The sequence below is a fragment of the Perognathus longimembris genome, chromosome 13 (genome assembly GCF_023159225.1).
Source record: "Perognathus longimembris pacificus isolate PPM17 chromosome 13, ASM2315922v1, whole genome shotgun sequence".
NCBI lineage: Eukaryota > Metazoa > Chordata > Mammalia > Rodentia > Heteromyidae > Perognathus > Perognathus longimembris.
Window position 1 is genome coordinate 56,685,249 of NC_063173.1, and position 27,298 is coordinate 56,712,546.

A 27,298-nucleotide genomic window follows, 5' to 3' on the forward strand; every position below is an offset into this window, starting at 1 on the left:
TCCTTGGAAATCTTTTTAACTCTAGTTCCTCTTTAAAACAATGTAAAACAATTGGAATCCTTTAAAACACTTGGTAATACCCAAACTTGATGACCATTCACATTTAAACTTAAACTCACTCAATTTTACACCATACTAACAGTCTTGAACATATTCACACTCACACATGCACACACACGTACATATTCAAAAGATCTTAAAGCGTGCAAAATAAATATCAGCCATACATTTTCCATTGGCAAGACGCATCTTTGCCAATCTTACTCCTGCAAGACCCAAATTTTAATTTTTTTTTATTTTTTATTTATTTTTTTTTTTTTTTTTGCCAGTCCTGAGCCTTGGACTCAGGGACTGAGCACTGTCCCTGGCTTCTCTTTGCTCAAGGCTAGCACTCTGCCATTTGAGCCACAGCGCCACCTCTGGCCGTTTTCTATATATGTGGTGCTGGGGAATCAAACCCAGAGATCCATGTTTATAAGGCAAGTACTCTTACCACTAGGCCATATTCCCAGCCCCAAGACCCAAGTTTTAAGACAAAACTTTTAACTAATGATTTTAGCATTCTCCAGCCTCATTTTCCATGGCTTGATAGTTTTTTGTTGTTGTTGTTTTGTTTTTGTTTTTGGCCAGTCCTGGGGCTTGGATTCAGGGCCTGAGCACTGTCCCTGGCTTCTTCTTGCTCAAGGCTAGCACTCTGCCCCTTGAGCCACAGCGCCACTTCTGGCCATTTTCTGTATATGTGGTGCTGGGGAATCGAACCTAGGGCCTCATGTATACGAGGCAAGCACTCTAGCCACTAGGCCATAACCCCAGCCCCAGCTTGATAGTTTTAGCAAAACATTTTATCACACCAAATACTTTTCTGCTGAAGAAGGCTGGGTGGGGGTCCCAAGGAGTTAAACTCAGCCCACCTAGTACTTGAATCTAGTCTCTAGCACAATTTTAGCTAGGAGAATGTTACAATTTTCTAAGATTAGCCAGCTGTTTGAACCAGGTACACTCAGATTTCGTGCACTTGTGCCAGGATGTCAGCACAGTCAGGAAGAGGGGCCTCCAAGTCATTTTGCCCTGCTCTAGTTCCATTGCGTTCTGCCCTGGTGGAGCAGTCTCAGACGAACAGGATCTTATGTGGTGCCTGTTCCTGATGTTGAGGAGGCAAGAGTGTCTTAACCAAGAAGGGGAAGTCTCAACTAAATCTTCCTAAACCAGAATGTAAGGGACTTGGTCTGGGTGGCCATTTCTTCCCGGAGAGCAAACTACATTCTTTACTGCATGGATAGTGGCAAGATTAAAGGTTCCCTCTGCTGGCCACCCAATCTCAAAGGCTGGCCATTCTGTACTACAGAATTTGATTAGTTTGTGCTTCTTAATTTCTTTTACACTTAAAGGCTGTCCTCTTTCTTTCACATCTTTAAAATTGTCAGTCAAAAGAGAAAGGGTCTGAGTCTGTCCCATTTCTCGATAAAACAGTCCACCAACAAAACTAGTTACAAACATAAATATACAAACATAAAAGACAGCATGAGACAAATGGCGCCAATAGGAGTTGTAAATGCAGCTGCAGAAAAAACACTTGGAAACAGTCTTGAGAGGAGAAACAGAAACTGCTGGCCCATCTGTAATTCCAAAAATGGACTGGAATCTAGAGCAGCGGCTCCTCCCAAAAGTCACGGGTTTCGTCTGGCAGAAGGCTACCAGACTCCAGCTCCTGTACAGATAAGACGGGGCTCATAAAAAGGTAGATGGAACTCTACTGGAGGCAAGGTAAAAATCTTTTAAAAAGAGGGAACGCCGGCCTCTCACAGTGCATCTGGGGAGAGACCTGCTGCATTCCAATTACAAATGGGGGGGACTTTAACCCCAAGAAAAATACAGGAGGGGTGCAACGCCTTCTAGTACCCCCAGTTGAAAACACACCCGCGCATCCGCTTACGCCGATGCAACTTTTACAGATATTACCAAAATTACAAATTAAAAGTACAGATTAAGACAAACAGAACTCACTGATCGGTCTCCGGCTCTTCGGTTCGGGGATCCTGGGGTCTGGGGGATCCCGGACGAGCCCCCAACTGTTATGCCTAGATTTCGGGGTCCCCAAAGACCACCAAGGAGCCAAAAGCCAATGTAATCACACAAGGGTCTTTATTTCAAGCTCGAGCCTGGGCTCACGATCGTCACTGACCCACGGGTTTGAATCCATAGCCCTGACCCTTCAGCTAACAGAGTTTTTACACGGTTTGGGGGAACATTCCATGCATTACATCATCACATAAGAAATCATTTCACTCCGTGGGAATATCATAAAACAGCATAGCAACTTGCAGCAAATCATTTCATTTGACAGGAAAGTTATAAAATAATTCTTAAGAATGATTGGGATAATCAATGGCAGGAAAAGGCCTGGTGAAGGTGATGGGCTAGCTTATGGGGTTCAAAATGATTGGTTTAGACAAGTGATCTGGGTCACAAGGGTGTCACCCCAGTCATCCTTAAGGGGACATCTGGAACTTAGGTATTTCCTGTTATTTCTTGATTACTGGTTATTATGAGAGTTCAACTGCCCAAAGAAGTTATTGACACTTTCATGAATACTTAGTCATTATGAGAGTTTCACTGCCCAAAGGAGTTATTCACACTTCTCCTAGAGTTTCTGCACTTCTGTATCTTGTCACAGGGGCAGGTTTATAGCCTTAAGTCACACACACCTGCTGGGAGTGGGCCCTATTTCTCAGAAATAGCTACTCTCTTTTATGAGGGACACAACACAATAATCATGTTTCAAAAACGCAAAACACACTGGCCATACTTCAATACATTTAATTTGTGTCACAATGGCTAAAGCATTCTAACTTTAACTGACCTCTAGTTAAATGAAGCCTCTCTGGCTTCCTTCATTACTTCAGACTGCATTTTGTTCAGGCTCTTCACATTGACATGTTCTGCAGTTATTCCAGGAAGCTTCACGGCCAGGTCATGTCCAAGCTACAATATGGAGGTGCAACAGCTGCTCAGGTTCTTCAGTAGCAAAGGGCTTAAGAGAGGGGGCCTGGAGTGGGGGTGCCACCTCACTGTGGAGGGAACACAGTTTCCCCAAACTACTTAGGAAGGGGAGATGGAGAGGATGATGCTTCAAGTACATTCTAGGCAAAAGGTTCATGAGATGTCACCTTAAGCAGTAAGAGTTGGGGGTGGTGGTGTGCCTGTCCTCCCAGCTGGGTGGGGCACACAGGTGAGGATGGCCACCCACAGGAGGCTTATTAGAAAATAATAAAGGAAAAATGACTGGCGATATGGCTCTAGGGGTAGAGCACCATCCTGACATCACGTGGCACTCAGTTCAAATCCCAGTATCACCAAAAGAAAAGTAGAATAGGAATAAAAACAATGGGTGGGTGAAGATGGTGGTTTGGAGACATCCTACATTTCCCATGTCTTTAAAAATCTGAAACAAATCAGGTGAGGGCAACAGTACTTAGTAGAAACCATATGAAATACAGAAATATGAATAGAGAAGAGGGATACAAGGAAAATGGTAGTAGGTTGAATATGGTCATCATATATAATGTTCATCACAATGAAATCCCTTTGTACCATTCACATGTGTAAATACAAGAACAAATGTTAGTGTGGGAACAACTAGATACCCTTATGGGAAAGATAAAAGGAGGAAAACATTTCTGCCTAAATTGAATTTCTTATATTAAAATAATTGAAAGTGGACGACAAATTTGAGTGTAAACTACAATATTCAAATCAAAGAATCCCCGAAGTACATTTTTAGGTATGTGTTTTTGTTTGAATGCCTTTGTAGTATAACTTTAAGGCAACCGTTGCGGTTCAACATCACTGGTTACTACTTTCTGTAGTTCTTTGATTGTTCAGAGTCATTTGGATTCCAATATGAAGTTGAGAATTGGCTTTTCTATTCTGTTAAGAATTTAATTGGAAGCTGGTGCCGGTGACTTATGCATATAACTGTAGATACTCAGGAGCCTGAGATCTGAGGGTCACAGTTCAAAGCCAGCCTTGGCAGGATATTCCATAAGATTCTTATCTCCAATTATGCCCCAAGGAAACCAGAAATGGTGGGGTGGTTCAAAGTGCTAGGGAGCTAGCATTGAGGGAAAAAGCTCAGGGGCAGAGCCCAGGTCCTGAGTTCAAGGCCCACAATGAAAAAATCAAACACCAAAGCAACAAACAACAATGTAATCTGAGCGATTTGGGTGCTGGATGCTCAAGCCTATCATCCTAGCTGCTTCAGGAGGCTGAGATCTGAGGATTGCACTTTGAAGCCAGACAGGAAAGGCAAGTCATGAGATTGTCATCTCCAGTTAACCACCAAACCACCAGAATTTGAGCTGTGTCCCAAGTAGTAGAGCATTAGCCTTAAGCATACTTGCTCAGGGACAGCTCAGGCCCTGAGTTTAAGTCCCATGTCTAGTACATGTGCATGCACACACACACACACACACACACACACACACACACACACAAAGGAATGTAATTGTAATACAAATCTAATTGGAATTTTGATAGTGAGTTCACTGACTCTCTAGCTAGCTTTAAGTCATATTGCCATGTTCATAACATTTGTTCAGCTGATCCATGAATAACTCTTTCCGTCTTTATATAGGGATAATTTGATTCCTTCCTTTTGTGTTTGTACCCCTTTTGTTTTTTCTTGTATTATTGCTCTAATTGAGACTTCATGAATAGAATCAAATTGGAATGGAGAGAGCTGATAGTCTTGACTCATTCCTGAATTTATAGGTTATGCTTTTAGTTTTGGCACAGGGTTAATATATATAGCTTCTATTACATTTATATTTTCCTTCTATTCCTATTTTCTAGAGGATTTTGTTTTAATCATGATGTCATGTTCATTTTCACAAATGAGTTCTGTGTTTTTTTTCTTTATTTATTGAGATGATATAATATTTATCCTTGATTCTAACTAGATTCTGTATATTTTATATTATTTCCTACAAATTAAACCATCCTTACAATCCTTGAAATGAAAAGTATGTGACAATGGTGACCGTGGTGTGTATTCTTGTTTGTTTTAACGTTTATGTTAGCATCTGTTAGCTGTACAAGTAGGGTTCATTGTGATATTTCTATACATGAATAAAAAGCACTCCAATCACACTCACCTCATCCTTCTACCTCATTCATCCTCACCCCTGCCTAAAACAATTTGAACAAGTTTCACAATCATATTTACATTCAGGCACAAAAAGTACCTTGACCACATTCGATCTCATTCTCATTCTTCATTAACCATTGCCCTCTCAGCAATTCCCACTTTCCTGTTTGACATTCATGACATTCACTTATTTATCATTTGAAATTTTATATTAATGTACAAGTTATTTCAACAGGAAGTTTCATATGTGCATATATTAATATTTAATTTTGTCAGATTAATTTACTGATGTCAGTGTTTCTCCCTAGGCCCCTATAGGATAACAGGCTTCAGTGAGACTTCTTCTAGCCTCTATGTGTATAGACACCCAATAGTCAGTGTTATTTAATGTCCATCATTCTTTTCCTCTCCTCTGTTTTCTTCATCTCTGCATTGGTCCCATAGTTACAATCATATTCTCTCTATATCTATGTCTCTATTTTAACCTCTCTCTGTATCTCAATCTATCCACATATATATTTTTTTTCATACCTATATTCCACAGTGAGCAAAAAATACAATATTTGTATTTGTGAGCTTGTCTTACTCACCATGCTGGTCTCTAAAAAACCATCCATTTTCCTGCAATGCCACAACTTCATTTTCCTTTATGACTGAGCGATATACCATGGTATGTTTGTACCATATCACCTAATCTATCCATTGTTCCTTGGGCACCTCAGCTGATTTCAGTCTGGCTTTATGGACATGGATGCAATCAACATGAATATTCAGGTATCTCTTGTGTACTGTTTTTCAGTTCCTTGCATATATAAGGAAGAGTCGTAGGGCATGTTCATAACATCTAGTTTTGGTTCATTGAGCAATCTCTGCATTGATTTTCATAGTGATTGCAGTAGTTTACAATCCCACTAATAGTATAGGAGAGTTTCACTCCCTCCCCCATTCTCATCAGCAGTGGTCATTTGTCTTCTTGATGGTTTCAAACCTAGTAGAGTGAGACAGAACTTTATTTTGGTCTTCTTTGGATCAACCCTCAGGAATTCCTTAAAATCGTGTTACTTTTATGGAAGTATCTTCCTGTGTCACTTTTCTTGAACCTTTTTTGCTGTGAAGGAAAAATAAATAAATAAAAACAATTCAAAAGACTAAGAAGATGTCAGTTAAGCTCACAAGCATCTTGCATGCATCCTGAGGACAAGCAGATGCTCTGCCTGAGACCAAGACTCCAGGGCTTGACACTGGCCTTGACACCTAGGCATGCTGGAAGAGGGGGCATTCTTCTTGTACAGTTGTCATTTTAGACCTTGGTGTTTGTAAAAGTCAAAGAGAGAGAGGAAATTTTAAGGATTTTATTTTTTTTCCTCCTTTAATATTCTGTGTGTGTGTGTGTGTGTGTGTGTAAGAGAGAGAGAGAGACAGAGACAGAGAGACAGAGAGAGGAAGAGAGAGACACACAGTGTATTTCCTAGGGTTTGAACTCAGGGCCTGGGCATTATCCCTGAGCTTCTGTGCTCATAGCTACTGCTCTACCACTTGAGCCACATGTCCAGTTCTGATTTGTGGTGGTTAATTGGAGAGAATAGTCTCATGGATTTTCCTGCCCATCTGGGCTTCCAACCATGGTGATCTTCAGACTTCAGCCTCCTGAGTAACTAGGATTATAGGTGTGAAACACTTGTGCCAAGTTTAAGTGTTCTTTTCTTAATGTTTCCTAAATTGTTCTTCCTCAAAATTTGCCTGTGGGAGAAATTTGATTAAATCTTAAAGGATCCAATTATTTAGGAACATGTTCATCTTTACAAAGAGGAGGTTTGTTTGCTTGATTGGTTTTAGTTCCACAGTTCTTCTTTGACTGAAAAAATAACCAGTATTGTATCTACTTGATAAACTCACATCTTTCTCCATAATATTTTGTGCGCTCACTATGCTGTGGTGGGTAATTGAACCAAGTATATAAGTATAAGACATTTAAATCTTAGTATATTTATGAGAACATATAAGGAATAGTGTTTCCTTTTCTGTTGTTGTCATCATTGGTCGTGTGGCTTGTGCCAGGCCCTAGGCACTCTCCTGCACTGTTTTGCTCAAAGCCAGAGCTCTGCTATTTTGAGCCCCAGTCCACTTTGAGTTTCTGAGTAGTTAATTGGAGATAAGAGTCTCATGAGAACTTTTCTTCCTGGGCTTTCTTTGAACTGTGATCCTCAGTTCTCTGCCTCCTCAGTTACTAAGTTTATAATAATAAACCACCAACATCTGGCACATACATGTTTCTTATAAAGGAACAGACTGTATGACTTTTATAAATTTGACTACATTTGACCTTTTAAAGACTACACTTACTGGTCTAAGACAGCCTGCGTCAATTCGATGAGACTGATTAGAGAAGAGGAGAGAAGGAGGGAGAATGATGTGGGGAGGGGGTGGAATCTGATCGAGATGCATCACTGTACAGTCAATAGATGCTAATAAAAAAAAAACAGGCAGCTTTTGTGATGTAGAGTCTGAGAGGAGTCTTGAAACTCAAGATTTCAATGTATATCCTACAAAATTAAGAAGCATGATGGAAGGGGTGGGTGAGAATGTTGAAAGGCCTAACACTGATGAAGATGCATTCTATTCATAAACTGCTTTGTTAAATGGCAACTCCTTTGTAGAACTACTTAAAGATAATCATAATAAAATAATTATAAAAAATTGTGTGCATAGGGATGAGGTTGCCATTGAATAAGGTACTTGCATTGAAACAGGTCAGCATTGGTCTGAGCCTAGATGGCCAGGGAGCTTGAAATGCTCATTTTGTTTTCATCACACATACTAGACACAGCCACTCTCTGGTCAGATGACCACTACAGTGTTTACTTACTCATTTTCCACATCCTGGATCGTGTTAGGAAGAGGCTGATTGCTGGTTTCTGGAAGGTAGAAGACAGCAATGGCAGAAAGGATGGGGAAGGTTCCGTAGAGAATCCAGGGTAGGTGGAGAGAATATACCGCTAAGGTCATGAAGAGAGGCGCCATCACTGCTCCTACTTGGCCGAAAAATGTATTCATGCCTCCAAATGTTGACCTTCAATTGAAAAGAATATCATAAAGAAAGTATTAAAAATTATACATGTACATCCTTTTAGACTTTCCTGACTTAGTCTCCCAAGTGCTATGATTTCAGGTACCTGATATCATGCCTGGATCATGCAAATATATACTTATGATCTTTATTTTATTTAGAGGCAATACAATGGAGTTGTTAGGCACATAGGTTTTCATAACGAGCTGTTGATTGTCACACTACTGCTATTGACTCATAACTGATTAATTCATCATTCTTAAAACTGGGATACCTATAACATCAAATGAAATTTTTAGAAGGAATATATCTCAACACAATAGAGGATATATGTTAAACTTTACCAGTTATTAAAATTAAATTTTTTGTATGTGTCCTGGGCTTTCACTGCCCCTGGGCACTGTTGCTGATGTCTTTTACTCAAGGCTATGCTCTAACACTTCTAGCAACAGCTCCAGTTCTTTCTTCTCTGGTGATTACTTGGAGATAAGAGTCATAAACTTTCTTACAAAGGCTGGTTTTGAACCGAGATGCTCAGATCTCAGCCTCCCAGAGCAGCTAGGATGACAGGCATGAGCCACCAGCACCTGGGAACAACTCATTTTGAATGTTGATTTTGTATGCTGCTACTGTGAGAAGTGTTTAGGAAATAAACACATATTGGTGGAATTTTAGGGTTCTTTTTAGTACAGAATTATACCATCTGCAAACTGGGATAATTGACTTTATATTTTCCTGTGTACATGCATTTTTTTCAGCATATTATTCTGGCTAGGATTGAAAAAGAGTGAACTAAGTCATCTCATCCTTGACTTTAGAGAAAATGGCCTTAATTCTCTCTTTTGTAGTAAAACGTTAGCTATCAGTTTAATATATCGCCTCTATTTTGTAGAGATGTGCTGCTTCTAAAAATCTCATTTGAATATTTAATATTTTTTCAAAATTTTGTTTACATTTAAGAAGGTTTACTTTTATCCCCAAGATTAATGTCAGTACATTAGAAAGTCATCCCTGGAAACAACACATTTTTTCTTTCATTTTTGAAGTGTTCTGTAGGCCAGGATGAATTAAACCAGAGACAGTACCTCACAACAGTAGGGATGAGTTCAGTGCCATGAACTAAAAAGGCTGAGAAGCCAGCATTAACAGCACCTATTCCCAAAGTTGCTAGAATCACGCGCAGGGTCTGCTGCGTTTCTGTAGAGAGGAAGACCCATCAGAGGCAGGAATGCTTCACTGGAGAAATCTGCCTAATCCAAACTATTAGGACACCATTCTACTGGATGGATTTGCAAGCAGGAAATATATGGTGAACAAACTGTAGCCTAGAAGAAACGGTGGAATTGATGAGCTACTGAAAGTAGCCTCTACAATGTTTGGGCTTGAGCACTGAATGAAGGAATCTTAATGGTTTGATTCAACTCTCCCGGCCCATTTGAGTTTTATCAGTCATGGCAGGGATAGGGAAAGTCAGAAAATACTTGTTTGGTAGGTTGTTGTACCTTATATTTTCTGGGCACCTTCTTCAGGATCTTAAAGGAGTACATAGATAAAATGTGAAGAGTTAATGAGCCGTGCTTCAAACTCTTTACAATCAAGAACAGGGGAGTAATTGTTGATGCAAGACAATTATTCCACCATATATGTTAACAAAAGAGCTGGATTTATTTGGGAGTGAATGTTGTGAAGACACTCAAATTCTGGATATTAAACGGGGATTTAAAAATCTTAACATTAGGACTCTAATTTGGGAACCAGTAATATGTTGGGAACCACTGAGAGAGAACAAAGTTATTTTGATACCAAATAAAAATAATGTAAAATATTATTAAAAATAAGGTACTTCTAGAAGATAGCAGATTGTCAGCAGGATAAAGTCCCCAAATCTAGCATCCTTCAAAACACATTGCTGCCATGGGAACATTGGTATTCTCATGAACATCACTTAATGGTACTCAACTAATTTAGTCAAATGTGCTGGGTTTGCATCCTATTTAGGGATAGATTATAAAACAAAAACTGGGATAGAGTGACTGAAGGAGGGACAAGAAGGAATGTCCTCTTTTCATGACTTATGCAACTGTAATCCACCTGTACATCACCTTTTTACTTCTCACCTTGGGACAGGAAGGTGTTGACCAGAATGGAAAGTCCTGCCAGGAACAGGAACAGTATCTGACTTCCCCGACGGCCCAGATAATTCAATAGCAAGTAGGCAACGAATCCACTGATAAATGTGATGAGGCCAAAGAGAATCTGGAACAGGAAGATATTGCTCCCCAGATGCTGCAGGTTGAGTATCAGGCCGAAGAAGGCTATGGTCAATGCCATTCTGAAGAAAAGAGAATAAAAACACATTTGAAACCATGAAGTAAATTAATTTCTAAAAAAAAAAAAAAAAGAAGCGAGAAGACCAGCTCATTCTTTTTCCCTGGGGAAATAACATGTGGTCCCTGCAGTGGCACACAAACGTGTCATCTGACATCAGAATTCAGCTCAAAGCTTAGCAAATCATATTTTACTGCCCATGCAGTATTTTCATAGTAATTTCCCATGAACTTTAAAATACTATGTTTCTTCATCACTGACTAACTGAAGAAATAAGACTAATCTCTGTTAAGTGACTTGCTCTGTGTCACAGTACTGACATGGAACAATGGAACTGAACACGATGGACTCCCAACCTTTCCTCTTCCATGTGCCCTCCACTAATGTCCATTCCAGTTACCATATGCTCTTTGTGTGATATGTGATATACTCAAAAAATTTAGGAAGAAATGTTGTCAGTATACATAAGTTCAAAATATATACACCACATTAACGTATATCATATATTATATGTCTTATATTTTACATATAAGATATATTATATATTTAAAATACATATCAAACATAATTAATATGCACAACTGAGTTTCAAATTCAACAATTAGTGTGGAATCATCTGCAGTTTTACAAGCAAGCAGAGGGTTCTGTTTCTTTTTGTTTGTTTGTTTGCCATCCCTGGGGCTTGAACTCATGGCCTAGGCTCTGTCTCTGAGCCTCTTTGGGCTCAAGGATAGCACTCTACTTGAGCCACAGCACCACTTCTGGCTGTGCTTTTTGTGGATTTTTGGAGATTATTGGAGACAAAATATTAACAGAGATGCTGCCCAGCTCGCTTCAAACAGCCATCCTCGGATCTCAGCCTCCTGAGTAGCTGGGATTCCAGGCGTGAGCCACAGTCACGGGGTCCTGTGCACTTTTACTGTAATACAGTCAATGATGATCGCATCACACTGGTTGGGCTCTCATGCCAGACTCCAGTGGGCCTCAACGTGGTGAACCCAGGATAGAAAACTTGTTTCAATAAATCCTTCTGGTGCTTTCTATCTAATAATACAAAATCGTGGTCTTTTAGATTTGCTCTTGTTTTCTTTGCCCTGCTGGGGAACTCTTAATCACACCTGTTTTTGTTCCTCTATTGTATTATATCTCAATGGCACTAAAACATAACAAACAGACCAGACTGGTTTATTCCTATAAAAGTATTGGGACTGCCAGTGTTAAAATGATAAACTCACTTCTATGTAAAAGAAAACAACAACACATTTATCAAGACTAAGTGCTTAAGAAACATTCCCTGAGATTTTTATTTTTAGCCCAGGTAACTTGTAGCTGCTCAATGTGAGATGGAAAACCAGTGTCATACACCAATGAATAAATAGCATCTCAGCTAATGGACAGTTGGAGAACACTCTACTTTGTTAATTAAAATTTTTTAATTGTTATTACAAAGGTGATATAGAGAGGAATTACAGTACCATAAGGCAGGTAAAGAGCTCATCTCATCTCTGGCACTCTCCTTTGGAGGTGAGTCACCATGGGGAGGCACTAACATTTCAATAACCAACAGCCAGAACCACATCAAAAGAGAGAGATGGGAAATCCTGGAGGGGACCCCAGGGTCCTCCCTGCTCTGCTTCAATAGGGCAATGAAATCAGGGCGGGTCAGTGAACTTCCTCCAGGTAGTCAGCTCCAGTGCATCCAAGTTAAGAGCAGGGTTATTGAGTGAACAGACACATTCACCATCCAAGGGTCAGGAGATCAGAAGCTTCCAGTGTGTGCAGAGGAAAGGCAACATGCCAAGAAAGGAAGAGAGGAAGAGCATCGGGAATTGTGTTTAGCATTAGCTGAACTCGTGGAGGAACAGAAAGGTCATGGAGAGAAAAGAAGGAAACATTCCATAGTCACCCACAGACTGGCGGTCCTAGATACACCAGCAAACAGGAGACCCAGTGTGTGTGTGTGAGATTTGGTGTGGCCGTGAGTCTCATTGGGCAGTCTAGACCTGGAGTGTAAAGGAACTCTGCCACTCCCCGTATGCAGACTGCACATACATTGGCTGAGTGTCAGTGACTCAAGCCTGCAATCAATCCCAACTACTTCAGAGGCCGAAATCTGACGTTTATGGTTCAAAGCCAGCCTGTGAAGGAAAGTCTGTGAGACTCTTACCTGGAAGTAACCACCACCAAGAGAAAAGTGGGGCTATGACTCAAGTGGTAGAGTGCTGGCCTTGAGCAAAAATCTCAAGGACAGCACTCAGACCCCAAGGTCCAGCCCTGGGACCAGCAAACACAAACAAACATACACATTTTTATTTATATGAAATTCAAGAACAAGCAAAAGTTAAAAAAATAAAAATAAGCCAGGCGTTGGTGGCTCACCCTGTAATGTTAGCTACTCAGGGGGTTGAGATGTGAGGAACATGGTTCAAATCCAGCCCAGGCAGAAAAGTCTGTGAGACTCTTACATCCAAGAAACTTCTCAGAAAATGCCACACGTTGCACTGTATCTCAAGAAGTAGAGTCATGAGCACAGAGAGGCTCAAGGACAGATCCCCGACCCTAAGTTCAAACCCAAGTACTGGCAAAAATGAATGAGTGAATAAATGAAAGATTGAATAATAAAAAAGAAGTAAAATGATCTCAGAAAGAGAAAGATAAGAATGGATGGATGGGCTGGGAATGTGGCTTAGTGGTCAAGTGCTTGCGTAGCATGCATGAAATACTGATTTTGATTCCTCAGTACCACATAAATAGAAGAAGCTAGAAATGGCTGTATGGTTCAAGTGGTAGAGTGCTAGCCTTGAACAAAAGAAGCTCAAGGACAGTGCCCAGGTCCTGAGTTCAAGCTCTAGGACTGCCAAAACAAACTGTTGGTATTTTTTGTTAATGTGGTAAACGTAGAAGAAGAATGATGAAGGAATAAAAACGTGCTTCTTTGGATGATTACTATATAGGTTTATAGACTTATGAAATGGATCTAGGTCAACAAGATTTGTGCATTTTTCTTTTTGGATAGTGTGTGTGTGTGTGTGTGTGTGTGTGTGTGTGTGTGTGTGTGTGTGTGCTGTGCCTTTTTAATTCATGCCTGGGACCATGTACTGTATCATGTCTATGAAAAGCCAGCTCCTTTTCGTTTCATTGTTTCTCAAGTAGAGTCTCTTTTCCTGGGCCAGGCAGGACCCAATCCTCCTATTCATGCTTCGTGTGCTGACTCCGCCCCTCTCTGTTTATTGGCTGAGATGGGGTCTTGTGGACTTTTTGCCTGAGCTGAAAGGGAACCATGATCCTCCCAACCTCAGCCTGCAGAGCACTAGAGTCATGAGGTGAGTCTCCATGCCTGGCTGCATTTTCCTTTATCTCAGTTTTATTTCAATGAAAAGTGAAAAGATGAATGTTTAAATTGTGTTTCACAGTAGACTTTTCCATATGATAATATCTAGTACTGAGTTTAATTCAGGAATGTGATTTTCATATCTTCTGTACTTCAGTCCCACTGAGTTTTCTGTATAGTAGCATTAAAATGTGGTAATTCAACATACACTCTTTAAAATCATTCTTTTCTTATGTATTGATAGGTTGTATATAAAGTAACTGCTTTTTTTTGCCAGTCCTGGGGCTTGAACTCAGGACCTGGCACTATTCCTGAGCCTCTTTGTGTTCAAGGCTAGCACTTTATCACTGGAGGCACAGTGCCACTTCTGGCTTCTTCCAAGTCATTTGTTGGAGATAAGAGTCACTTGGGTTTTCCTGCCCTGAGCTGGCTTCCAATTGTGACCCTCAGATCTCAGCTTCCTGATTATCTAGGATTACATCTGTGAACCACCAGCAAGGGGCCTGACGCTGGTATTGTTTTTGAAATGTAGTTGCCTCTCCAATACTTTATTGGACATGGAATTTATTGATAACTTTATTTTAAAGGAACATACCTGATAAAACATAGGTAGTAGATTCTTATACGCAGCCTGGGCGCGTGGAGCAATTGAAAAATGGATGTTTTCTTCTGGGCTTCATCAAACACCTCTCGCAGGCTGGATTTCACAACCTAGAACAACAAAAGTCATGAGCATTCTTGAGCTGTCAAGCATGTGCCAGTTATATTGCTAAATTCTAGAAGATGCAGATATGTTGTTTCCTATCCTCAAGGAAAACTATTTACTAGGGGATGTGGACATTGAACTCTGTCTCATGTGGGAAGAATCACAAAAGATGCTAGAAGAAGGTGATCCCAGGGGAATTATATAGGAACAAAGCCTGTTTAAACACTGAAGCAAAGCCTTGAGATTTAGGTGTAGTGTGTGTGTGTGTGTGTGTGTGTGTGTGTGTGTGTGTGTGTGTGTGTGTGTTCTGGTCCTAGGGCTTGAAATCTGGGCTTAGGCATTGTCCCTGAACCTCTTTCACTCAACGTTAGTCTTCTACCACTTGAGCCATAGCATCAATTCTGGCTTTTTCTGAGTAGCTTATTAGAGATAAGAGTCTCATGGACTTTTCTCGTAGACTTGCTTGAAGCCTTGATCCTCAGATCTCAGCCTCCTGAGTATCTAAGATTGCAGGTGTGAGCCACCAGCACCTACTTTCCATATGTTTCTTTTAATAGCAACTTGGTGCTGGGAATGTGGCCTAGTGGCAAGAGTGCTTGCCTCATATACATGAAGTTCTGGGGTGGAATCCTCAGTACCCCATATATAGAAAAGGGCAGAAGTGGTACTGTGGCTCAAGTAGCAGAGTGCCAACCTAGAGCAAAACAAAGCTAGGGACAGGGCTCAGGCCCTGAGTCCAAGCCCCAGGACTAGCAAAAAGAAAATATGGAGAGATTACATTTAATAGCAACTTATTTATTTTTATATTAAACTGGTGGGATTAATGCTGGATATGACAGACTTGTCCATCCATTCCAGTGAGTCTATATTTTAGGTTATGCAAGTAAGGGCAGAAAGAACAAAATGAGGTTGTGTCCCTAAAATGTCTGTTGAGATACTCTTTAGGAATACTGTTTAGATGAAATATGATCTGTCTTTCATGAAAAATGTGAAGAACTCAAAGCCCAGATCTAACAGGGAAGAGGTTGTTGCAGTGGGCCAGGTTGCTAGAATTTTCTTAGCATTCAACAAAACTACTAGAGGAATTTTTTCTAACTTTTGCATAGCTGGATTTAGAATTGTTCTGGATTCTTTATATCTTACATCTCCCTTTTGAAGAAAAAATAATGCAGTCTTTCTTCAGTTCTTATATAATCATTACCAATTGGATGAGTTTGGACAGGTGGATGTTTTCTTCCTCTTTAGCTTCACATGTGTACATACATGAGGACCCTATATTCAGAGAACAAAGCTCAAGTAGGCCCCTCTACCCTTATACCTCATTAATAAGTTAAGGTTCTGGGAGATTAGGGTGGAGAGCATTTTCCTAGCACTTGAGAGGCCCTTAGTTCAGTCACCTCCACTGGACAAAAAGATTCTGGAATTTGAGCCCATGTTGTAATGAAGTAAAGACTTTTGGAGACACTGCCATTTCACATAGCAGAGGGATGAAATTACTTGGATTGAGAAAATACACCTTTGTGTCTGTCTTGGTTAGCGTTTTCCTCTCTGTGGCATTTGCTCTCTTACAGGGGCAGCCTGTGGGCGTGTCTGTCCTAGGCGCCTCAATGCCTCACATGCCTCCCACAGCTCTTGTTACCTTAGTCCTTTCTAGTCCATTAAAGCTTGATGAACACTTCTCCTGGGTTTTCTCACAAATACCAGGTACCTATTCTGTATTAGCACCTATTCTGTATTAGAATCTCCCTTAACTTTTGTGCCCCATTTAAAACCTAAGTTTCTCCCTGGCAGATGCGATACAGTTAATTCCCTTATTAATATCCAACACTGTGTGGGCATATTGTAGGTATACAAAGATACTTATTTACTTTTTTACCTATTTATTTGTTGGTTGGTTGTTTTGTTTATGCTGGTCCCGGGCTTGAACTCAGGGCCTAGGCACTGTCTCTGAGCTTTTCTGTTTAAGACTGGCAATCTACCACTCGAGTCACAGCTCTCCTTCCAGCTTTGGGGAGGTTTATGGGTCTCAAAAACTTTCCTTCTAGTCCTGGCTTTGAGCCTTGATGCTCAGATCTCAGCCTTCTGAGCAACTAGAATTACAGGCAAGAGTCACTAAAACCCAGTCTCAAAGATTTTTAAAGAGTGAGTAAAGGGTATCCATGAGTTAACCACACAGGACCTGGCCTCTAGAAATAAGGAAGGGGAAGGGGACAAATAACCAAAACTTCAACAAACAAGAGGAAGAAGAGAAAAGTAACAAGAATTCTCTGGAGCATTGCTACACAGACAGAATCTTAGTACTCTCTGTAATGACAGAGGAAATGCCAGAGAAAAAAGGACTTTGAGATCATTACTGCCATAGCCATAGTGTGTATTAGAGCTATGAGTTTTATTAGTGGACTACTAAACATTTAATATATGAATGAAATGGATGGAAGTCAAAGTGATATTTAATGCTTTCCATAAAGGAAATGATAATTTATTGAAATAGTGAGAAAGAGTTCTTTTGACTACTTTTTCCTCTCTGTGCCATGTGAGGGAAACCGCACTTTTATTCAAACATTAATGTTCTTTTCTCTCACTCTTTGACACGACATGTGTACTTTGTTTTCCAGTACCTCTCAACCTATACAAATAATCAGTCTGTGAGGAACCAAGACAAAGATGTTAGGATCTCACTTAGAAGCAGAGTTCTCAGACGGCTGAGATCAAAGGATCACAGTTCAATGCCAGTCTGGACAAGAAAGTCTTAGAGACTCTTATCTCTAATTAAGCACCAGAAAACCTGAAATAGCACTGTGGCTCCAAGTGGCAGAGTGCTAACCTTGAGAGAAAAACCTCAGTGCCTATGCCTAGGCCCAGAGTTCAAGTCCAAACTGACAAAAACAAAACCTCTGCCTCCCTTAGGAAGATCTCATTTTTGGTATCCTGAAGGACCCAGAGTTGTGAGCTCGTATCATTCAATATTCCAGTAGCCTGCCGCTTCTCAGATCACCTCAATGGTCAGGGTCTCCCCAGCATTCTTCTTTCCATTTATACGAGCAACTCTCCTAAGTTCCTCTAAGCCTTTTTCTACTTGATTGCTAAAAATCAGCCACCGAGCAGATTCCACCGCCATCCTGATGAAAGAAGACAACACAGCTACAGTAAACAGCTAATTGCTCATTTTACACAGAACATCAATAAAATTTCTTTTCCTTTTCATTTAATATAGACTGTATAAATTATAGTAGAGTCATTTCTGATTAAATCTGCCTCCCCACTGGATATACAAAGGAAGGGACTTTGTGGCTGTTAATGATGCATGTTTCTTAAAAGTGATTGTAGAAAACAAGGAATAATGAACAAATACTACAATCATACACTGACATTCCAATAGTCAGTATCCCAATGTGATCCATGTGGCATAATATTAATCTTTGTAGAGGTCTTAATTCGGTGATTTTTTATGCAATAAATTTCTACAAGCTGGGCAGTGGTGGCTCACACTTGTAATCAGAGCTACTCAGGAAGCTGAGATGTGTAGGTCAAGGTGGATGCCAGCCGGGGCAAAAAATTTCGGGAGATTTTTACTCCAGTCAATGACTAAGAAACCAGAAATGAAGGTGTGGCCTCAAGTGGCAGAGTATGCCCACTTCACCAGTGTGGTTCAACACTTAAAGCTATAAAACATGAACAAAAATTCAAGAAGACAGCAATAGAAAGAAAGACCTCCCATGTTCACATATTACTGAAGCATTCAAAATTCTAGTGCTCTACCTTGTAGATATAAAAAGTCAATTCTAAAACTGCTAAGGAAGTGCAACAAACTCTGCTTAGTCAAAACCATCCAGGACAAAAACAGCAATGCTGCAGGTTTCACGACTTTGTTTTCAAATTCTGTTACAGAGACATAGTAACAAATCAGCCAAGGTCAGGAAGAAAAAAGCTATGTATTCCAATGGAATAGAATACAATCCCAAGAAAAAAAAACCCACAAAGTAGAATATTCTTTAGTAAAAAACAAACAAACAAAAACCCAAGAAACAGGGGCTGGGAATTTGTCCTTGTAGCAGAGTGCTTGCCTACCATACATGAAGCCCTGGGTTCGATTCCCTTAGCACCACATATACAGAAAAAAACCCAGAAGTGACACTGTGGCTCAAGTGGTAGAATACTAGGCTTGAGCAAATAGAAGCCAAGGACTGGGCTCAGGCCCTGAGTTCAAGTCCCAGGCCTGGCAAAACTAAACAAAACATTACAAAACAAAATCTGGAAATTATGTTGTGTACAAGAAAGTCGATGGACCTGAAGTTCTTTGTGGTAAGTGAAAAGATGTTCCACTTGGAAAGACCTATATCATGTGGTTACTCCTTTTTTGTTTTATCTTTTCTTTTTTGGTAATAGGGATCGAACACAGGACGTTGCACTTGCTAGGCAAGCACTTTGCCACTGAGCTCCATCCAGCCCAATGTGCTTACTCTTATATGAAAATCTACCTAATATATGTTTATATAAAATAGCACATATATGTTAAGACTATAAAAGGGACCTTTTTACAGCAGATCATAGGAATGCATGGTGAGGAAAATGAGTCATTGATGGGCGAGTATGTCAATGTAAGTTCATTGAGTATGAAAACAGTAGAGATAAGCCCGTTCTACCAACTTAAAAGTACTTTTTCCAGAAGGAGGAGAAAGTGATACAAAATGCTTAATAGAAGGAGTGAATATGCTCAAAATCCATTATTCACATGTGTGGAAATCTCATAGTGAGACCCTTTTATACCAAGCAACATATGCTGAAAAAGGAAAAAAAAAAGATTCCATAATTATTCTGTGGCTGAGATACAGAACTGCTAAGTCCACACCTGCAGCCTCCTGTCAGAGAGCCATTCCAGGCTCTTCGTCTCTCACTAGCACAAGGGCGACGATGGGTGAGCAGAGCTGAGGATTGCCCGGGGATAGCACACATCCCAAGTGTCAGAACCTCCCTCTACATCTCACTTCCCCATTTCAATAGAGTTACAGGCCAGGGACATCGTCCATACCTTGAGAACATGCAGAAGACCCACAAAGGTATGGATAATACCAGCTGCAGTGTGACCCAGCTGCGAAAGGAATAAGCCAGGCCTCCCAGGAGCATCTGTCCAGCACTGTAGGAAGTCTGCATTGCTATCACAGCTTGCAATAGAGGTCTTGTCCACTCTATAACTAGAAGCCAACATAGTTGTAATTACAGTTACATAGTGGTTATGATTATTTCCAAAGGAGGGCTTTGAGGTCAATTCAAATCATACAGGAAACTAAAGAATCAAGTGACTGACTTACTGAGATATAAAGGGTTTGACAACAGAATCATGGTGGATAACCCAGCTAAGAAGCGCAGGGAACAGTACACAAAGAAGGTGGGAGCAAAGGCCGCACAGGTGTCGCTGATGGCCGTTTGGAGTAAACACCACGTGAAGATTGTCTTCCGCCCAAACCTAAGATATATTGGACCATGTGAGCTTATTCAAGAATCAAAACAATATCACTAAAAACAACACAAGACAGCACATCTTGAAATTTATTATCAATATTGAATCCTTATTCCATAAAGATTCAAATTATTGAGGGGAAGTGTTTTATTCTATAAATAAATATTGAAAATAAATGATGTTAAATATTTATTATCTCAACATTCCACTTGAGGTCCAGTGGAACTATTATATTAGTCAACAGTTGAGGTGACCCAAGCCGAGGAATTAGCCAATGGGTGTGATGTCCACGGTCTCTCAGGAAGGACGCTCAAGGTCACCAGAAGGACTCTGATGCTACATCAAGCCTTACAAGAAAGAAGATAAAATGTGAGACATTGGCAGGCGTGTTCACTAGGAGACACACGTATTTGGGAGGACCGGTTTGTGTGTTGTGCTTAGAGTTCTGAGCAGTGAGATGAAGAGTGTTCTGCTGTCTGTGTTAGTGAGTGTGCACTGTCAGGGTGGAGGCCCAACGTATTGCACAGAGAGAATGGGAAGACAGTCCATCAGAGCTTCAGACAGATGGAGTAACAGCCTCTGTCAGCTGGGTCTTGGTTCTTGTGCCTTGGAAAATCTGCTTCATCTCGAACAGTAGCCAATTCATAAACTTCTTCTCACTGCAGCAGTGCTTGGAAAGTGCATACGAGAGAGTACAGACACATGTCAAGGATAAGGCCCAAAGAAAAGCAAGGATTAACAAAAAGAAGATGGACACATTGGTATCAGTACTGTTGTAGGAAAGAGGCCTGAGACAAAGTCAACTTGGACAAAGTTGCAAGATTCTGCGTGATATCGACATATAAGCTTTAGTTTTTTACACGCACTCAATAACATCTTACTTGTTGCTTTAACAGTCTAATTTGTCATAGCAAATAATACAAAATTCACACAGAAGCACAAAAGGCACTGAATCATCAAAGCAATTTTGAGCACAAATAGCAAAGCTGAAAGTATCATGGGGTTGCCTTGCAAATTATACTACAGTGCCACAGTAGCAAAACAGCATGGTACTGGCACTAAACCAAAGACAAATGGAACAGATCAGAAGACACAAAATGAAGAATAAACCTAGCCCCTTATATCCTTCCTGTATTAATCTCACTTCAAGGTAGAACATGGATCTTAATATAAAAACATGAACCTTTAAAATTACTACAGTGGAGAAAAGAGAAAAATGCCACAACTTACTGACATGGACACTAACTTTCTGTGTAGAATTATAGTATCCCAAAGATGAATGAAACAGCAAAAGAGACAGATATGATTGCATTAGGCTAAATATTTATTGTCTAGTAAACTGCAAAGTCACTACTACACTAGGGAGACAGCCTGTAGAATGAGAGAGCACACTTGACATTTGTATAACATATGATGGACTAATTGCAGAATATACAGGAAACTCAAGGAGGGAGAAAAAAAAAAACAAATTTTAAAGCATCAACAACCCAATTAGAAATGGGTAAATGAACTGAATGGAGACTTCTAAAAAGAAGTACAACTGATCCAGGCGCTGTTCACTTAGCCTTGTAGGTAGTCCTTAGCCACTCAGGAGGCTGAGATCTGAGGGCATTGGTCAAAGCCAATCCGGGTAGAAATGTGTGAGATTCTTATATGCAATGAACCCCCAGAAAATAGCAAGTGGTGCTGTGGTTGAAAGTGGTAGAATATTAATCGAGTAGAAGAGCTCAGGGATAAGTCCTATGCCCTCAGTTCAAGTTCAAGGTCCAACAAAAACCAGAAACAAAAAAAAGGGAAGAACTGCAAATGGCCAATCATACAAGAAGAACTGCTGTCTATCCCTGGTGACAAAGAAATGTTCATTGAAACGACAGTGGAATTTCACCTCACTGCAGGCAGAATGAGCACCAACAAGAACACAAGCAACCAATGTTGGCAAGGACTTTTTGGGGAAAAAAACACAACCTTCTTCATATCCTATTGTTGGACTGTAAACAAGTGCGAGCACTGGAGAAATCAGTATAGATGTTCCTTAGCACATTTTCCTGCTGGGTGCTAGAGTGTTATGTAAAGCACAAGATTAGAGCTCAGCTGAAAATCATTAAGGTCTTAGACAATCTCATCAATATCCACAGAGAAAGTGAAATGACACCTACCTGTCTGAAAGATAGCCAAATATCAGACTTCCCAGCAGTGCCCCAGTCATGAACACTACTTGGACTATGGATTTGGATGACTGGTGCTCACAGACAAGGTCCCACTGGAAAAGAAAGGGAGAAACAGCAGGGTCAGGAGAGTGGAAGCCTTCAGTGGAAACAGACTGTCAGTGCCCAGCAGTGAGGGAAAAAAGGGTATAATTTTAAGAACATTTAGTTGCCATAATGGAGAATGTGTGACAAAACACTTTTTTCCTAGGAGGAAAGATTTCTTCTATAGTGTGACTGACACAAAGTCTCTTTGATGTTTCCTAACAGTCAATAATTCAACTGACACAATAACTCTCATCTTGGACACACATTGATTCAGTTAGAAAGGGTCAAAATGCTCAGGCCAAGATTTATGGTCCAGAAGTTCTGAGATACTTGCTATGGCAAAAGAAAATTATAAGTATTGTGAGTCACTGACCTAGCATAGTATTTTCCTTCATGGGATTTCAACTGCTCTTCAAAATTTAAATCTTTCTTCCTCTTTAGATTACATGGTATAACAACAGGTTTATTTTCATTTGTTTTATTCACTGACCTCAGTCAGTTCTAGCTTAGCTACTCAACATCATGGCAGTACAGCTGAGCAGTTGCTTACTTGCTGAAGGAAGGAGGGGAAATGGCTGACTATAATCTACCCCAGGGGACTGAGTATTGAAGCAAGTCTGTTGTTTGTGTTCATCCCACAACCTTTGATCAGACACCCAGAAGATGTAAATGGGGCCTCTTACCTCCGTCACGATGGTGGAAGGGAAGGAACTTTTGTCATACACCCAGCCGTCCACACAGGGCTCTGTGTCTGCCTCACTGGCGTTCCACAAGGTCTTGTTCAGGTGGAGCAGCTGCCACTGGGGCTGGACAAAGCGGCGGCACTTCTCTGGCCTGAGGTTTGAGTCTAGGGGAATGGAGATTCTCAGGAGGTCCTGCTGGCTGAGGGTGGCCGTGTGGTTGTGCCCTGGGACAGTGTGGTTGTCGAGGACGTGCACCCAGCAGCGGTGCTCAGGGGTGGCTGCCGTGAAGTTCTCCAGTAGAATATGAGTATAAGATATCATGCTAGTGATATAAAAGAAAACCAGCTGAAGGATCTGGAATCTTCCCCGGGCTCCAACATGGTCCAGTAGTGCCTCAAAACCCATTGGGACTGCACGAGATGTCTCTCCCATGGGGGACGCGAGTGCTGCTATGCAGCTAGGTTCAGAGGGGAAAAGCTTCCTTCCTCTAGGCCCAGCAGTGCTGTGCTTGTCCCCACTCACTGTCTTCTCCCTGGGCCCGGTCTCACCAGTGTTCACCTCCAGGTCCTGTGGGTCTGAGCATCTAGGTGGCTCTAATAGTTACTGGAGGACACATGTAATATTTGTAATGGAATGACTGTGATCTTTGCACCTGTTTGCTAAAAGGCATGCATCCAACGGTCTTTTTTCTTCTTCTTTAGAAAAGGGAGACTGGACACTATGCATTTCACTGCTTTGTTTTTGTTAAGAACAAACAGATCAGGGCTGTTTCTTGGTTGAGTTGAATTTTCCCTCAAGTTAATGAAAGACATGTTTAGTTAAAAGTAAAGCAAAGTGGAATGCTGAATACCATTTTTGAGTTTTAATGATTATTTAAATTGTACTAGTCACAGTTAGTTTATGACTTTAAATAGGGAAATAAAGGTAGGAGAAGGACAGAAGGAAATAATGTATGTGTGTGTGTGTTGGCCCTGGACTTGAACTCAAGGCCTGGGAGCTATGCCTGAGTTTTTGCTCAAGGATAGTGTGCTAGCCCTTTGAGCTAAGCCCCACTTCCAGTTGTCTGGGGGATAACTGGAGGTAAAGGTCTCAAGGACTTCACTGCCTAGCCTAGATTTAAATTGCAATCATTAGATCTCAGTCTCTTGGGGAGCTAAGATTAATTCGATAAGCGACTGGCTTTTTTTTTCTTTTTGAGAGAGAGAGAGAGAGAGAGAGAGAGAGAGATTTTCACTACATAACCTAAGCTGGATTCAAACATGTTATCCTTGTGCCTCAGAAGCGCACATGTTGTTGAAAGCTGGGTGTTTCTCCTACATAGTTACTAAAGGCCCCAGAACATTGTACCGGGCATTCACCATACGCTGTTAAGATAATGGAGGAGAAGGAAAAAGTAAACAGGCTGGACTCCATTTTCCACAGGCAAGGACTGTTGACTGAGGCATAACAGCAAGGGACAACCACATTCCCATGAGTTTTAGTTGGGCCCTTTCTGGTTCTGGGCAAGTAAGCAGGGGTTAATTGAAAAGCACTAGGTCTAGGGGGTGGGGCTTTCAGTTGGGCCAGTGAGGAGAGTACTGTTAGTGGGAATCCCAGAGCTAGTTTGAGAGCCTCCTTAGTCAGGGCGGCTGCCGCTGCCAAGGTCTAAAGGCAGGGCTGCCACTCCCTGACTGTGGGATCTCGTTGTTTAGATAGACAGGCTATAGGAGAATGTGCAGGACCCAGGGGTTGGGTCAAGACTCCAATAGGGGTGCCCTGGTGCTCATTCGAAAAGAGAAAGAAAGGTTTGGCCATGTCAGGTAGCTGAAGAGGGGGAGATGTCAGTAAGTAAGAGAGTCCTAGGTATGTGACAGTCAATAGGGAGAGCTGAGCCTTAGAAGGAAAAACCCAGTATCCCTTCAAGGCCAGAAAAATTAGCAAGTGGTTAGTGTGGAGGAAAGAATCCTCCAAGGAAGGGCTACATAAAAGAAGATCATCAACATACTGTAAGAGTACTGGAGCCTGAGTCATACACACACACACACACACACACCTACATGACAAAAGATCTTAAAGTGTGGAAAATAAATATTGGCCGTACATTTTCCAGTGGCAAGAGGTATTTTTGCCAATCTTACTCTTGCAGGTGACCGGGATTTAAGGCAAAACTTTTAACAAATGACTTTACCATTCTCCAGCCTCATTTACCAGGGCTTGCTTGTGTTAGCAAGGCAAAATGGCTAACACAATACTTTTCTGCTAAAGAAAGCTGGGCGGAGGTCTCCTGGAGCCAACAGCCCACCCAGTACTAGACTCTAGTCTCAGCGTAATTTTAACTAGAGCATTTTACAGATCAGTTGACCTTTTAATACTTTCAGTTGGAAGAAAGTAGTTACTTGAGTCTGATCTCTCTTCCTCTCGGTCCTCTGGATCCTGGGGGACCTGAGAAGGCTGTTTGGAACTTGATACTACTCCGTCCTGCTTAGTTGGTTTAGCCACAGCTATAATGGGAAGTTTTTCTTTTCCTTTGGACTTCCCTTTTGTCCAGGAGGGGTTTTCTCTTTTCCAATTATACAGGTCAGAAGTGGAAAAGGGCACATAAATCATAACGGGAGCTGCAGGGGCCAAGTTAGGAGCCCCCCAAGTTAAGGTGGCATGCAAGTTAACAAGTAGGTCTCACCCCATAACAAGGAATAGGACAGAAGGGCATGCCCAGAAAGTGAACAAATGGGAGAAGGAAGACGGCGCTGCCACATTAGGGAGGCATCCCAACTCGCTCCAACTGAATAGCAAGCTGGGAACTCCAACACCCAACACCCCATCAACAGCCCAGCAAACCCAGCAGCCAGAAGCAACAGAGAAACACAGGAAACAAAAATAAAAAATAAAAAAAGAAGAGCCTATAACTTGCACGGAGCCATAAAATCTCCTGGGTACCCTCCCCCCACCCGCCGACCCTGGCCCAAACAGGGCCAGGCTGGGAAAAGGGGACCCGGCACCAACAAACCGACTGCCAAAAACTCACGCCAGGAACACAGAGTCCAGACAGCAGGACTCCACGGACCCCAGGGGAGCGCAGACCGATCGAGACAGCGGCGGACGTGATGTACGGGACCGCACGGCTGGGATCAGACGTGACCGGCACAGGAACCGGGCAGTGCAGAAGGGGAGAGCTGGGGCCGCCACCACCAAATGACCGATCGCCAAACCCCAGCACCCCACCCCCGAAGGGCCAACAGCAGCACAGGACACACACACAATCCAGGACCAGTAAGTTCCCCATTACCCCCTCCCCCAACAGGAGACCAGCTATCAGAGACCCAAACCCTACAAAGAAGCTAGAGCTCCCTCCCTCCCCCTCCCCACCCCGAGAGAACAAAGAAGCCCCAAATCAGGCGGCAAAAGGTCCCTTCAGACTCTGGGAGGACACAGGAGCTAGCAGGGGCGGAGCAGCACCAAGGCAGCAGAGGAGCCTGAACTGGCCACACCGGCCCCGCCCCACCCCAACAGGGGCCCAGTGACCGGCAGGCATTGGAAGCCCCACCTGAGGCACCTGGTCCTTGTGGACTTTTTGAACAAAAGTCACAGGCTTGCTGGTGGGCAATACCAGCCCAGCAAGGACACCTGGGCCCTATCACACGCCCCCCTCGCAGCGGAGGCACAGAGTCTGTGGGCACCAACCCATTCCTGGACACTTGATCCTACTGGGGTCCACGCATACTGCCCCCCACAGCAAACTCGCCAACAACCTGGGGCCCGCTCTGGTAGGCGTACCCCGCACAAGTGGGCAGGGCCCCCCAGCAGCAGCGCCCACTGTGGTAGACACACTTCGCACAGGTGGGCAGGGCCCCCCAGCAGCAGCACCCGCTCTGATAGGCTCACCCGCACAGGAAGGCAGAGCCCCACAGCGGCAGCGCCCACTCAGATTGGCGCATTTCGCACAAGTGTGTGGGCCGCCCCTCAACAACACCAGCCCCAGAGCAATCCACACAGGTGGGCGAACCGCCTGAGAGGTGAGCTTCTCTGACCAAGATACTGAGTGGGGAAAAAAACCAAAAAAGAGAAAAGCCTCCATGCCATGCTGAATCAGCGACCTGCAAACCCCCACCAGGGGTACACTAGGGTCAGCACAACACAGCGGCAGGACACTATCCCGCAGAGAAAGACACAGAACCTACCCACCCCCAAGTGCAGTGAGGGTGACCACCTCGGCAACAACCGAGACAGTCACACTCACCCATTGGGCAGTAAGTTTCAACAGACAAACTCAAACCCAGAGCCAGGACACAAACAAGTCTCCCACTGACAGACCAGTGGGAACCAGCACAAAGCCAAACCAGGGAAGCCA

General features: G+C 42.1%; 1 protein-coding gene across 1 annotated transcript; it reads right to left on the bottom strand.

The window, feature by feature from the left end:
* Positions 1 to 6,052: 6,052 nt before the first annotated feature.
* Positions 6,053 to 23,601, bottom strand: LOC125362050 (steroid transmembrane transporter SLC22A24-like). Its single transcript, XM_048360708.1, has 10 exons — positions 22,972 to 23,601; positions 22,193 to 22,296; positions 19,888 to 20,042; positions 19,608 to 19,770; positions 17,574 to 17,697; positions 14,468 to 14,583; positions 10,331 to 10,545; positions 9,299 to 9,410; positions 8,013 to 8,216; positions 6,053 to 6,254 (listed from the first exon to the last, which is right to left on the bottom strand). The coding sequence occupies exons 1-10, from the start codon at positions 23,401 to 23,403 to the stop codon at positions 6,194 to 6,196; spliced, it is 1,686 nt and encodes a 561-aa protein (XP_048216665.1). The 5' UTR covers positions 23,404 to 23,601; the 3' UTR covers positions 6,053 to 6,193.
* Between the last annotated feature and the right edge of the window lie 3,697 nt (positions 23,602 to 27,298).